Consider the following 15,576-nt stretch of genomic DNA (forward strand, 5'->3'; position numbering starts at 1 on the left):
AGGGGAAGGTGGTCCACACAGCCTACCTGGACCTCGCAAAAGGCTTCAATACAATACCCCACTCGGGCATTATAGATAAGCTCACCAGCTTAAATATAAACCCCTATGTCACTAGATGGGTTGCAAACTAGCTCTAGGACAGAACCCACATGGTTAGAATTGCTGGAGCCATGTCGGACTCCAAACCAGTTACAAGTGGCGTCCCACAAGGCTCAGTCCTGGGACCTCTCTTGTTCGGTATATATTTCTCGGAGGTACAGGCCAACACGGAAGGACTGTGGCTGACCAAGTTCGCAGATGACTGCAAACTGGGCACCATAATCGACTCTCCAGCCGACACAAACATCCTCCAAAAGGGCCTCATAGAAACAGACAACTGGTGCCAGAGCCATGGCCTCAAGCTAAATGCCAAAAAGTGTATAGTCATCCCCTTTGGCAAAAACAAAGTGCCCACAAATTACCACATAGGTGGAAATCCATTAAGTAAAGAAGAAGTAATTAGGGACAACTACGTGGCCAAAGTGGTTAGAAAAACATTTTATATAGCCCACCTAATCATGAAGGGATTCTCATCTAGATCAGGGGAGGTCATCGTGCCTCTTTACTCATCCCTCATCAGGCCCATAATTGAGTACAATGCCCCTTTTGGGTTGTACCTTACCAGACAACTGCAGCAACTGGAAAGACCCCAAAAGTACCTCACCAAGAGGATCAAAGGGCTCAGACAGATGCCATATGCTGCCTGGTTAAAGAAACTCCAGCTCTACTCAGTGGCACACCGCCTGCTCAGAGGCGATCTGTGCCTGACGTATGAAGCCATGTCCAACCCGGAATTAATGGGCATGCTGCACCTCAGAAAATCCAAATCCCATCGAGCTACGTGCTCGAGAGACTTGAACCTCAGCACTGAAATAAATAGGACATGCTGGAGGGGACAGATTCATAACCCAGAGGCTCCCTTCACTCTGGAATAAAATCCCAGTCCAGGTTAAGCAAAGTCCGTCATTGACTCTCTTCAAGAGGAATCTTGATGAGTGGATGGGAGATCGTAGGTTTACCGCGGGTATCACTTCTGTGTCACTGTTAGACAGAGGCACAGTATACTAACCTCGAAAAAGGGCATAGCAAAATTAATTTAAAATGGGTGGCGAAAGCCAAACACACTCTGGCTAGGCTTATAAATGCCCTAGGGCAGATAGCCTAGTATATACCTATGAACCTGTGAGTGTTCTGAATGGCTACATTATCCGCCATGCTGCCAGATTTAAGGTTCTGAGTTGGCTGTGCAGGATCTGATTGTTTTGTTGGGTCAGTAAGTGACGAATTTAAGGCAATGTCCAGGCTGGACCTTGAGACAAGTTCTTTAGGATTGGGTACCAGTGCTGGCGTGGCCAGTATCATTTTTGGCTTCTCTTGTCTGACCTTTAGGAGTACCTTGGGGAGGAGAGGCAGTGGAGGAAAGGCATATACTTTTAGTTTTTTCCAGCTGAAGGATAAGGCATCCACTTCCCACACTTGTTTGTAATAAGTCCTTGTGCAGAATCTCTGTAGTTGGCAGTTGTGAGGGGAGGCAAACAGATCTATGTCTGGGCATCCCCATTTCCTTGTTATCATGCTGAAGACTTGTGGATCCAGTTTCCACTTGTGGGGATCCATGAGGTTTTTGCTTAGTTCATCTGCCAGAGTATTTATCTTTCCTGGCAGGTATTGTGCTTGCAGGTGAACTTGATAAGTCAATGCTGTGTCCCACAAAGTCCTGTCTTGTCTGCAGAGGGGGTAGGAATGTGTGCCTCCCCTGCTTGTTTATGTACCACATGACTGTAGTATTGTCCGTCTTTATCAGTAGTTGTCCTGGATGAAGTAGATCCTTGAAAGCTGTCAGGGCATTTTGAACAGCTAGCATCTCTTTTTGATTGATATGAAGATGCATCTGGCGTGCGGGCCATGGGCCCTGAATACATTTTTCTGCCATGTGGGCCCCCCAGGCATAATCTGATGCATCCGTTGTTAGTGTCTGCCTGGCTGTGGGTAAAGTGAATGGCTGTCCCTTGTTGTGGTGACAGGCCTGTGCCCACCATCGAAACTCCTGTTGCAGGTAGGGAATGAGGGTAATTAATGTTTCCAGGCTGTGGCAATGTTGAGTCCAAACACATTTTAGATACCATTGTAGTTTCCTCATATGCAGTCTGGCATATGGAATTAGCAGGATGCAAGATGCCATGAAGCCCAAAGCCTGCAGAATTTTTCTTGTAGATAACTGGATCTTTGTTGCCAACATTTAAGTACAAAGTCAGTTGCCTTTGTTTGTCTGGCGTGAGATAAGCCATCTGGGCAGTTGTATTTAAGTTTGCACCCAGGAATATTATCTCTTGAGAGGGTACTAGTTTTATTTATTTTTGTTTACTGTGTACCCTAGGCAAATTAGTAATCTTTTTACAAACGCCAGATGCTTTAGTAGAATGTGCTTGTTCTCTGCTTGAATAAGGCAGTCGTCTAAGTAAGGATATGTTTGAATTCCTCTTTGTCTGCAAAATGCAATTACTGGTGCCAGGCATTTTGTGAAGACCCTGGGTGTAGTAGATGAGCCAAAGGGCAGTGCAGAGAATTGGTAGTGCATTGAACCAGCTATGAATCTGAGGTATCTTCTGCAAGATTGTCTGATTGGGACATGCAGGTATGGTCCAAAGTTACAAGCCAAGTCTTCTTGCCCAGCATGGGCAGAAGCTGCTGCAAAGTCAACATTTTGAATTTCGGAACTTCCAGAAATGTGTTTAGAATAGACAGGTCCAGTATTGGTCTCCAGGCTTTGTCCTTTCTGGGTACCAAGAAAAGTCTCGAGTAAAATCCTTGTCCCTGCTCTTGCTGTGGTACTCGCTGAATGGCCCTCATGTCCATGAGGGATGAAACTTGCTTTTGTGCCTCTGCACATTGATTGTATGGCAGGTCTGGCATACCTTTTGCCCTTGGCAGGGTGTGAAAGTGGAACCTGTAGCCCTGAGACACTATATTCAAGACCCATTTGTCCTGGGTGATCATGTGCCAGTTTTGTGAAAAAAGTGCTAGTTTTCCCCCTAAGGGGGCTGCCAAAAGATAAGTGCTTGGTGCAGGCAGAGGAAAGTCATTGGGACTGTTTCCTGTATAGCTGTGGTTTGTCTTCTCTGCTTTTGGAGGTAGAAGCACCCCATTGTTTAGGCCTGTATGAGCCTTGGGGCTGGGATCTGCCTCTGGGGTGTCTGTATCTGCCTCTTTGTGGCCTGTCTGACACTGGAAAGGACCAGTTCTTTCTGGGCCAGTTCCTGCTAAATCTGGGTGGCTGCACCTGTAAGAAGTCCTTAACTGTCTGCATAGATTTTGCTTTGTCCTCCATTTTCTTCAACACCTCTTCTGCTTTAACACCAAAGTATCATACTGTAATGGAGCATCTAATAATGTTGCTTTAACATGATCAGGCAGATTCTGTTCCTTTAACCAAGCATGCCTGCTAATGACAGAACCCGTAACAGCAGCCCTGCAAGAGGCCTCCAGAGAATCAAAACCACATTGCAAAGTATGCCTTCCCACGTGTTCAGTTGCATGCAATAAATCCTGCATTTCCTTGTTTTCTACACATTCAGAATTTAATATTTTCTGTTTAAGCAGTGACATTAAGTACTGCTGATATTTAAGCATATGAAATTGACAATTTAAAGCCCTCTCAGCCAAGGTAGCAGAAGTGTAAACCTTTTCTCCCATCTGTCCAGTGCCCTTGAATCCCTATCAGAGGGGATAGGGTTTTTTGCAGTGGAAACCTTGACCCCTTTGGGACCCTGAGAAATAGTTTCTGGGTCAGCAGCAGGGTTTTTATAAAGAAACTTGTGTGAATCTGGAACCCTGTAGTATCTGTCTGGTTTAACAGGAGCTGGAGGTAAGGAGTCTGGAGAAAGGCCGGACTCTGAAAATACATCATCTACAATGTCTAGCACAGGGGGAATAGCAAGAGGCCTGTGCTGAGGAAGTAAAAGAAAATCTCTAAGCCTTTTCTTTGATTCTGAATAATCTTGGCTCTCCCAGTGGAAGTGCTCCCTCATGGTATGCAGGGTTTCCCCAAAAGAATAATCCTCAGGAGGAGAGGCTGAAGGGATAGATTCTTCAGCAGCAGAATCCTCATAGGAAGGAAGAGAGTATTCAGAAGAGTCATAAACTATATCAGGCAGCACAAAATAGGGCTAGGAGTGCATTCAAACAGGGGCTGTCTGTAGAATTACATTTCTAATTCACTAGGAAGACATCTTACCAATGAAGCAAAAAATGCAGACGAAACTGCAGGCAATCCAAACTTTTCAGTAGTCCCTCAAACAAACGCAGTTGACAGGATACACGAACCATGAAAAGGAGTTCCACACACCACATGGATTTTATTAGGTTGAGTTGGCTGGGTAAGGCAGGTCTGACATCACAATGTGGGAGGAACACTGGCTCTTCTATACAGCATGCAAATTAGGCGGGGATTACATCACTTTGGGGGAGGAAACATCCCGATAGCTAGAGCAAGAGCAGATGGCAGATGTGACATCATAATTTCAGAGCCAGCTACAGGTTTTTCAAGTTGGTTTGCAAAGTGAAACAAAAACAGTAGAGAAAGCTAGGAAGAAGAACAGGGAAAACAGTTGAGTGGGTTATTTTTTTAAAGCTGCAAGGGTGATTTTTTTAAGCTTTATCAAAGAACAGGGACTGGAAGAGTCAGCAGGTTGGGGAATCTGCTTTAATATCCTGTTTTCCTTTAAGGAGCAGTACTTGCCAGATCATGTTAACTCATTCACTCCAATAGAGCTTAGGAAGTTTGTACTGTAACTTCCAATGGGCGGAGCCTAAACCTTTTGACAGAATCAAATTACGTCCTTACATTTCAAATAAATGTTCATATCTCTGGAACCATTGGGGTTATTAAAGAAGTATAAATGGAAAACTCTTTTGCACAGACTACTTCTATTTTGGTAGTATTCGTAAGGTTCTAGGTTTTAAACCGATTTTGTAAGTCGCAGTTTGTGTCTTTCGGCTTTTACTGGTTAGGGGTCGCCACAGCGGAACTCCGGTCCGCTAATGATTGGCAGTAGAGTTTTACGTGCTGGGTTGCCGGGCCTAACACACAACCTTCAACGAAGGAACGCCCGTTCACACATGTCGCCACACAGAAGACGCTCTGAGAATTGAACGGGCGATGTCTAACTGTGAGGCGACAACGCTACCGTAGCACCACCTCAGTAAACACAGTAAATATTACATTTGGAATATTTTGTAAACAAATTTACAGTATCTCAGCAACCATTCGGGTTACAAACATTGTCAGCAGCATTTTGTTCATCTAGCTGAGAGCTTTCATATGGGGCTAAGGAGTTCTGTCTGTTACTTGGCTGTTGAGATATTTAGAAAAATGTGAAAATTATGTCTATATAAATTAATATCATAAAAACAGCAGTTAATATCTGTACTAGATGGAGGTCAAATATTAATGCAGTTGAGTTTGCCATTAAGTGAGCTTGAACATGAAATATTTTAAAACCTTGTACATAGCATAGTTTTTGAATTATTGATGCAAATATGAACAAGCAATATTTGACGCCTAGAGATATCAGTAGGAGTTAACTGCAGATGCACCTGGAGGTGTCACTCGGATGTAATAAGTTAAAGCTAAATTACTGGATGCTCCCTTAAACCAAGACTGCCTGTTTGGCAACATAGCAGAAGTTGTTCTCAATAGGATGGAGGAAAAAGCTAAATCTATGCAAACTGTTAAAGATTTCCTACAAGTACAGCCTCCCAGATTTAGTAGACATTGACCTTTCAAGAACTGGTCTTTCCAGTCTCTTCCAGGTTCTCTCTGTCCACACCCAGGAACAGCAGACTTCCTAGGTTGCAGTCTCAGACTACGCATAGGTCTAAGCAGTGGGGGGCTCCCACTTCCAAAGCAGGGAACAGTAACCCACCCCCCCTACGGAAAAATGAAACAATGACTTAATCTTAACCCTACACAGTCCTGCTCAACTGCCTGCTCCCTTAGGAGGAAAGCTCACCTTGCATGCAAAAAACTGGGAACTCATTACCCAGGACTAATGGATTTTGAAGATAGTTTCCCAAGGATAGAGATTCCACTTCCATTCCCTACCACCCCCAAACGGGTAGCCAGATCTACCCCCAAATCAGTGGGCGGAGGCCCAACAGCGGGTTCTTTCTCTTCTAAGTATCAGGGCTGTTTATCCTGTCCCAGCAGAACAAAGGGGACAAGGTTTTTTTTAAAGACTTTTCCTGGTACCCAGAAAAGACAGCTCCTGGCGTCCTATCCTGGACCTCTCTTTTCTGAACACCATTCTGGTAATCCCAAAATTCAAAATGCTAACACTTCAACTGCTGCTTCCTATTCTAGGCAAAGATGCATGGCTGGCAACCTTAGACTTAAAGGAAGCTTACTTGCACATCCCAATAAGGGAATCTACCAGGAAATACTTGCACTTCAAGGCAGGCTCCATGCAGTATCAGTTCTTTGCACTTCCCTTTGGCTCCTCTACTGCGCCCAGATTATTCACAAAGTATCCCAGCTATTGCATTTAGCAGGCAGAGAAATATTCAGTTGTACACATACTTGGACGATTCTCTGATTCAGGCAGAAAGCCAGGACTTGCTATTACAACATCTGGCATTTGTAAAGAAACTTCTAACCTCTCTAGGTTACACCATAAACGAAAAGAAATCTCACCTGGTACCCTGCCAACAGGTGGTATATCTGGGAGCAAGCTTGGAACACAACTTCCCAGATGGCTTTCCTCACCAGAGAAACAAGTTTATCTGACAACCTACTTCAAACTATTGGCCACAAAAGTCCCAGCTATCTAGAAGGAAAATTCTGCAAGCCTTGGGGTTCATGGCCTCTTGCATACTATTAATTCCATATGCAAGACTGCATATGAGTAAACTACAGTGGTATCTAAAAAGCCTATGGTGTCAACATTCTCAGGACCTGGAATCGATGATTCCTATCATTCCTTGTATAAAGACAGCATTCCTTTGGTGGGCAGAGGCCTGCTACCACAACAAGAGGCTCCCTTTCACTCTACCCTCTGCCGCCCAAACCCTAACAGACGCATCAGACTATGCATGGGGGGCTCACTTGGCAGGGCAGTGCATTCAGGGCAAATGGAACCAGAGACAGATGCACATGCATATCAACGAAAAAGAAATATTAGCTGTACAGAATTCCTTTACAGCCTTTGAAGACCGCATTCTTCCAGGATAACTATTGGTAAAGACAGACAACACCGCAGTTGTGGTACACAAACAAGCAGGGGGGAACCCACTCTTACCCTCTCTGCGGACTAGCTATGGCTCTGTGGAACATAGCATTGAGCTTCCAAGTGCACCTACAAGCTCAATTCCTACCATGCAAGCTGAATTCACTGGCAGATGACTTAAGCAGAAATCTCATGGACCCACACGAATGGAAACGTTAACCAAAAATGTTCAGCCTCTTGAGCAAATGGGGGACTCCAGAGATGGACCTGTTTGCCTCCTCTCAGAGCTACCAGTTGGACAAATTCTGCACAAGGACTCCCCACACTTGAGCTTGGAAAGTGGATGCCCTGTCCTTTACCTGGGAAAGCCTCTCTGTTTATGCCTTTTCCCCTCTGCCTCTCCTCTCAAAGGTTCTGCTAAAGATCAAACAGGACAAGCCAAGGAAAATACTAATTGCACCAGACTGGCCACGCCAGCACTGGTACCCCCTCTTGTGCAGTATGATACTGCTGGAACCATGGCACCTGCCTCAGACCCATTCCCTGCTGTCCCAGCAGGAGGGCCAGATTCTGCACCCTCGGCTTCAAACCATGAACCTTGCAGCCTGGTTAATTCCTAGAGCTCCCCAATAGCATCCCTCAGTAAGCAGGTGCCAGATGTCATTCTGGAGGCCAGGAGGCCTAGTACTAGAAAATCCTATGCTGAAAAGTGGAAAAGATACTGGTCTTGGAGCAGGCTCAGGGGATGGGCACAATGGTGCCCTGCTTACCTCATATTCTTCAGTACTCAACAGAAATGCTCCACAAGAGCCTATCCTTCTCTTCAATTAAAATTCATGCCTCTGCCATTTCAGCTCATTATAGTACTGGGCCACCCGTCTTCTCATCCTCTGCTAAAACAATTCCTAAGAGGGGCCAAAAATTTAACATCCCCCAGGAGAGCCCCTACTCCAGCCTGGGACCTTAACTTTATATTGGAAAAGCTCACTCTCCCTCCTTTTGAGCCAGCCGCAACAGCAGGGTTGAAATTCCTTTCTTGGAAAACAGCATTCCTTCTAGCCGTTAACTCAGCAAGAAGTTTCTGAATTACAGGCCTTCATGGCAGTGGAACCCTTCATTATCTTCCATGCAGACAGGGTTTCCTTCAGGACTAATCCTTCCTTTATGCCCAAGGTGGTGTCTAGCATGGTCCTTAATCAGTCCATTCACTTGCCTACTTTCTTCCCTAATCCACAGAACAAAGGAGAATGAATACTGCACTCTCTGGATGTGCACAGACAACTTGGGTTCTACTTTGACAGGACTAAACCTCTCAAAAAATCTGAACAGCTGCTAGTTGGCTTTGCTGCAGGGGTAGAGGGGAAGGCCATTTCAAAGCAAACTATTTCCAAATTGATAGCCCATTGCATTTATTTCTGCTAAAAGCCCCATGGAAAGCCTACCCCACAGGTGATAAGATCACATTCCACCAGGGCTGCATCTACCTCTGCAGTTTTTTCCCTACCAGGGATATCCTAGAAGCTGCTACCTGGAGCTCTGTACATACCTTCACCAAACATTACTACACGCCTCTCTATTTTTTCCTAAATCCAGAGCTGGGTTTGCCACTGCAGTTTTGCAGGTCTTAATAGCTGGCCCTAATGCTCTCTAACTTCCTCGGCTTTGGGAATCAACCCAAATGTGATGACTGCAACAGTGAAACATGAAGAATATTAGTACAGTTGTGTACACTTACCATAAATGTAGATGTTTGAGTGTATTCACTGTTGCAGTCCTGGTTACCCAACCTCCAGCTCCCCGACTTCTCTTGGCTGTACCTTTCCTTCTTGTTTGGTATATTTATTTCTGGTTTATTTGCTTTTTGCTGGAGGCATACCATAGCTTATAATTGCTTCCTATTGTGGAAGCACATGACATCTGGGGCAAGAAAAACTGATGTAATGGTGTCTGCTGCATGGTTTATACCCATGACTACCTGACATCATGGAAGAGGAGACCGTATCCGATGCAGGAATCCAAGACTCTGGTATTCAGGCTGGCTGAGGGCTACCTGCAGGTAGATAACCCAAATGTGATGACTTCAACAGTGAATATACTCTAACATCTACATTTCTGGTAAGTGTACACAACTGTACTTTATCCTGCTAGTTAAAAGCATTTACTGATTCCGAAAGAAGTGCTGACAGAGGAGTGCAATGTACGAGTGCAACATTGTGCATATTAGTGATAATGAAGTTCATGTGGAAATGTGACACGTACCTTTGCAAGACGAGTTCAGGAAGTTCTTGTGCAAAGCTTTTATGTGAATGCCGAATATATTATGCAGGTGAATGAAATTAAATTTAGACCTGGTAATGCGGTGCACATTGCAGATGTTCATCGTGTTTCACTGTTGCAGTCATGACTGTAGGGTTCTCCCCTGCCGGCAGGCAGTCCTCGGTCGGCCGGAATCCCAAAGTCTGGGTCCGGTGTCGGCTGTTCAGATATGCTCCCTGACGTCAGAGCGCCAGGAGTGCAAAACTAACAGCCGATGCCATGTTCTCCTGTCTTTCTTGCCGTGCGGTGGTAGTAGTTCGCAAGTGCTCGGTCGGCTGACTCCTGACAATCTTTTCTGAAAAAACTTCAGTCTGAAGACTTTCTTCTCCACTCAAAGCCAAGTACCCCATTGGGGAAACTTTTTCTTGCTCCAGTCCGATGTCAGAAAAAGTTAATAATTGTATTTCATGTTGGAAGCAAATACCTCATAAGGATTTTCATTCTTACTGTATTCCTTGCTTAGGCCCTGACCACGACTTAGCTAGTTGTCTGTTTTGTGCTAGATTCAATCAACGTACTATTAAACGAAGGTACGATTTTGCATTTCATTACTTCGGTAGGCGTTTTAATTACAAAATGTCGTCTGATACGGTTCCGGCTACCGGAGTTCACAAGCGACGCAAGGACAAAGGCCTCAGAGGTCCAAATCTGACGATATTGCACAAGCGGAGCCAGCTTCAGGTTCGGCCGTCATCAGTGAGGTGCTTTTGCAGCATCTGTCATCGGCCATTTCGGAACTGATGGCCAAAACAGACTCCCACGAGGAGCCAACAAGGCCTATGAATATTTCTATTGCAGGACCTTCGGACGGGTCCGGAGCCGCTGTGCAGGTACCGGCTTCCGAAGGGGTTTTCAGGCCTACTCAGCTTCTAATAAAGGCAAAGCCAAAGACAAAGGCAAAGACTCGTTCCAAATCAAAGACTGCAACACAGGCCTCTTATGAACCGGCTCCCAAGTCGCAGAAACAGTTACTTAAGATGGCAGAGGATTTACTTACTATGATTAGGGGTTCACATCCCCCTCCAGATAAAAGGCCAAGGCAGGAAGTTTTATGACTCCTCTGATCAGGCTTCTGTTTCTTCAGTTTCTTCTTCTGACCAGGAATATTCTTTCCCTCCTTATGAGGATTCTAATGCTGAGGAATCCATTCCTTCAGCTTCTCCCCCTGAGGATTTCTCTTTTGGGGAAACTTTACATGAAATGAGGGAACATTTCCACTGGGAAGGACAGGAGTATTCGGAATCTAAGCAAAGACCAAGGGATTTTCTTCTTCTTCCCCAACATAGGCCCCTGGCTATTCCTCCTGTTTTGGATATTGTGGATGATGCTTTCTCGGAGGCTAACTTAACCCCTGACTCTCTTCCTCCTGCTCCTGTTAAGCCTGGTGGATATTACAGGGTTCCTGATTCCCACCAGTTTTTATACAAGAACCTTACTGCTGACCCTGAAACCATTTCTCAGGGTCCTAAGGGAGTTGAGGCCGCTTCTGCTAAAAACCCCATTCCCACTGAGAAGGATTCTAGATCTTTAGAAAGATGGGGCAAAAAATTGTGCACTTCTGCTACTTTATCTATTAGGGCCTTAAACTGTCAGTTTCATATGCTGAAATACCAGCAATTTCTCTAGTCTGTTTTAAAACAAAAGCTTACTTCCATTTCTGCCTGTGCAGATGATGAGGAATTGCATGATTTAATGCATGCCACTGAGCAAGTTGGGAAGCATGGTTTACACTGTGGATTTGATGCCTTGGAGGCTTCCTGTAAGGCTGCTGCCTCTGGCACAGTAATTAGAAGGCATGCATGGTTAAAAGAACAAAATTTGCCAGAACAAGTAAAAGCTAAATTATTGGATGCTCCTGTTCAACATAATGTTTTGTTTGGACCAAAAGCTGAAGAGGTGATTAAAAAGATGGAGGACAAGGCGAAATCTATGCAAACAGTTAAAGATTTCTTACAAGTACAGCCACCCAGATTTAGCAGGAATTGGCCTACAAAAAATTGGTCCTTTCCCAATTCAGACAGGCCTCAGATGGGTAGATACAGACGCTCCCGAGGAAGGCCTCAAACACAAGCCTCTTATAGACCAAGACAGTGGACTGCTTCCACCCCTAGGGGAGGAGAGGACAGGTCGTAAACTCATAGGAAACTGACTCAATGACTCCGTCTGTTGGGCTGCAGACACTTCTTGCCTGGAAGCCCCTCTCGGAGGAAAACTTTTTATCTTTTTCATCGAAATTGGACTCGTATAACCCAAGACAAGTGGGTTCTGGATGTGGTTTCAAGAGGTTACAAATTCCATTTTCATACCCTTCCAAGGCCAAGCCGGATGGCCAGACCTTCCAAAATATCAATGGACAGAGGTCTTAAACCAGGTGGAAGCTCTTTTGGCTATGAAAGCCGTAGAACTTGTTCCACTTTCAGAGATGGGACAAGGTTTTTACTCAAGGCTCTTTCTAGTCCCCAGGAAACAAAATTCATGGAGGCCCATCCTGGATCTGTCAGTCTTGAATTTTGGAATCTCTAGAAAAGTGTTCAAGATGCTTACTTTACAGCACCTACTTCCAATGCTGTCCAAAAATGCATGGATGGTAACTTTGGATTTAAAGGAGGCATATTTACACATTCCCATCAGGCAGGAACGCAGAAAATACCTCGGGTTCAAGGCCAGATCGAGGCACTTTCAATTCTCTGCGCTGCCCTTTGGATTGTCTACTGTGCCCACTGTCTTCACCAAATGCCTGGCTCCAGTAGTAGCTTAATGCAGACTCAGGGGAATTCAAATTTACCGTCATCTGGATGACTGTCTCATTCAGGCAGACAGCAAGGAGGTCTTACTACAGCATCTACGGTTTGTTCAGGATCTCCTCAAGTTCCTGGGATTCACTGTAAACATAAAGTCAAATTTGACACCTTCACAACGGATAAATTTTCTGGGCGCTTCTTTAAACACAACAACCCAGATGGCATTTCTGACATACGAAAAACAGTTTCAGCTGGCTTCAACGTTCAAAAACTTGGCAACTTTAACTCTGCTATCTGCAAGGAGATTCCTGCAGGCTTTGGGTTACATGGGCTCCTGCATCCTTCTCATTCCATATGCAAGACTACACATGAGGAGAATACAGTGGTACCTAAAAAGTGTATGGTCTCAGCATTGTCACAGTTTAGACATACTGATCTCCGTCCTGCCTCGTCTTCAAAAGGAATTCCTTTGGTGGTCCAAGGCATGTACTCTAAACAAAGGGAAACCCTTCTGTCTGCCTCCTGCCACTCAGATTCTAACCACGGATGCCTCGGATTATGCATGGGGAGCCCATTTTCAGGGCAACTGTCTGCAGGGCCTATGGACAAAGGATCAGAAGCACCTGCATATCAATTTAAAAGAAATGTGAGCCATTCAGAAAGCTCTAATGGCCTTCAGGAATCTTCTACAACCAGGACAACTACTGATGCGGACAGACAACGCCACAGTTATGTGGTACATAAACAAGCAAGGGGGATCTCATTCCTACCCCCTTTGCAAACTAGCCATGGATCTATGGAGCACAGTTCTAGCTTGCAATCTGGACCTTCAAGCTCAGTTTCTACCAGGGAAGCAAAACTTGCTGGCAGACAGTCTGAGCAGAAACCTTTCGGATCCACACGAGTGGATGCTGGACACCAAAATATTCAGGATGATAACAGCAGTCTGGGGATGTCCCTACATAGACCTCTTTGCATCCCATCTCAATCATCAACTACAGAATTTTTGCACCAGGACTTTCCACGAACAAGCTTGGAAAGTGGATGCACTATCTTTCATTTGGAGAAACCTCTTGGGATATGCCTTTCCGCTTCTTCCTCTCCTTCCACAGGTGGTATTAAAGATCAAACAGGACAGGCCCAAGATGATCTTGTTGGCCCCAAATTGGCCTCAACAGTTCTGGTACCCTACTCTGAAAAACCTATGTCTGGAGCCCCCTTGGGTCTTACCACAGACTCCAAACCTTCTGTCCCAACATCAGGGTCAGGTTCTACACTCCCATGTCAGCACTCTCAGCCTGGCGGCCTGGTTAATTCAGGGCCTTTGATTCCTTCTCTCCTACCCAAGCAGGTTATGGATGTCATTTTAGAAGCCAGACGTCCTAGCACTAGAAAATCTTATGCAGGAAAATGGAAAAGATTTTGTTCCTGGATGCAGGCTCAGGATTCTGATCCTCTTCTTCCCAACATTCCTTTGACTTTACTTTACCGGACAGATCTCTTACATAAGGGTCTCTCTTTCTCTTCCATTAAGATACATGCCTCTGCTATTTCCGCTCATTATAATACAGACCCTCCAATCTTTTCCCACCAGCTCATGAGACAATTTCTCAGAGGAGCTAAGAACTTAAGACCTCCTAGATCTCCTCCCATTCCTGCTTGGGATCTCAACTATGTTTTGGAAAAGCTCACTTTACCTCCTTTTGAGCCTGCTGCCTCTTCTGACATCAAGTTTTTATCTTGGAAAACAGCCATCCTGTTAGCCCTGACCTCTGCCAGGAGAGTTTCAGAGTTGCAAGCTCTTATGGCTGTGTGTGGAACCTTATATTATTTTTCATCAAGACAGGGTGTCTTTGAGGACTAATCCTATATTCATGCCCAAGGTGGTTTCCAAAGTGGCTTTAAATCAAACTATCCACTTGCCAACTTTTTTCCCCACTCCTCAAAATAAAGGGGAAAGGATCTTACATTCCTTGGATGTACACACACAACTACGTTTTTACCTGGACAGAACCAAGGACATCAGAAAATCAGAGTAATTGTTTGTTTCTTATGCTTCAAGTTCCCAAGTTAAAGCCATTTCAAAACAGACCATTTCTAAATGGATTGCTCATGGAATCAGATTTTGTTATTCACACCATGGAAAGCAAATCCCAAGGAGTATACAGACTCATTCCACCAGAGCTGCTGCCACTTCTGCTGCCTTCCTCAGGGGAGTTCCTACCAAAGACATTTTGGAAGCTGCAACTTGGAGTTCTGTGCATACTTTTTCAAAGCACTACAATCTACCTCTTTATTCTAAGTCTACGGCAGGCTTTGCTTCTGCAGTCTTGCACGGCCTTATAGCCGCCCCTTCTGTTTTATGACCACCTCCCTTTCTTTTTGCTTTTGGATTCTACCCTACAGTCATGACTGCAACAGTGAAACACGATGAACATAGTACAGTTGTGTACACTTACCATAAATGTAGATGTTAGAGTGTCTTCACTGTTGCAGTCTGGGTTTCCCTCCCTCCTGTCCCCTCTTATTCTTACTTTTGTGTGGTTCCTTTTTTCACCATTCTTCTGAGGTGTATTTGCAAAGGATATGGGACCTTTTTCATTTTGGGACTCCTGACTTCTGGGGCAAGAAAAACTGGAGAATATGGCGTCTGCTGTCAGCTTTATACTCCAGGTGCTCTGACGTCAGGGAGCATGGTTGAACAGCCGACACCGGACCCAGACTTTGGGATTCTGTCTGACCGAGGACTGCCTGCTGGCAGGGGAGAACCCTACAGTCATGACTGCAACAGTGAAGACACTCTAACATCTACATTTATGGTAAGTGTACACAACTGTACTATATTCTGACTAGATCATGTTTTTCAGAGTAGTGTGAAGAACTATTAGAAAAATCTGATTCTTTTAGTGATAAATAACACGGTGTGCAGCGACAGAAGAAAAATAAAAATTTTTATAGGTGTACTGATGGTTACTTGGAAATGCAACAACTGAAATATGTGATAGGGTTGGCCTTACCAAAAATCCTTACTCTGGAAAAGTAGCTCAGTCTCATTTTTCTTTCAGGTAAAGTACTGATTCGTGTTCAGGTTGAAAAATTAGTTATTTGAGAGAGTATACTTGGGATGTGTGCATTATATGTGAACAGTAAAGTGCAGGATTTATCCGGGTATGTCAGCTTGTGTAGGATTAGTGCAGAGATGTGCAGTGCATATCATAACAGTCCAAAGGAAGATATTCTGACGTACCGTGTGCAGT

At 44.7% G+C, this 15,576-nt stretch overlaps 1 protein-coding gene across 1 annotated transcript in view; it reads left to right on the forward strand.

The window, feature by feature from the left end:
* Positions 1–15,576, forward strand: part of PPM1G (protein phosphatase, Mg2+/Mn2+ dependent 1G) — an 823,201-nt gene that overhangs the window by 288,106 nt on the left and 519,519 nt on the right. The window contains exon 6 of the mRNA XM_044060399.1: positions 15,385–15,407. Coding sequence (XP_043916334.1) covers positions 15,385–15,407 — 23 coding nt within the window. The remainder of the gene's footprint in view (positions 1–15,384; positions 15,408–15,576) is intronic.

This window comes from Protopterus annectens, chromosome 2.part0, assembly GCF_019279795.1.
Source record: "Protopterus annectens isolate FY-2018-M chromosome 2.part0, PAN1.0, whole genome shotgun sequence".
Classification (NCBI taxonomy): Eukaryota; Metazoa; Chordata; order Ceratodontiformes; family Protopteridae; genus Protopterus; species Protopterus annectens.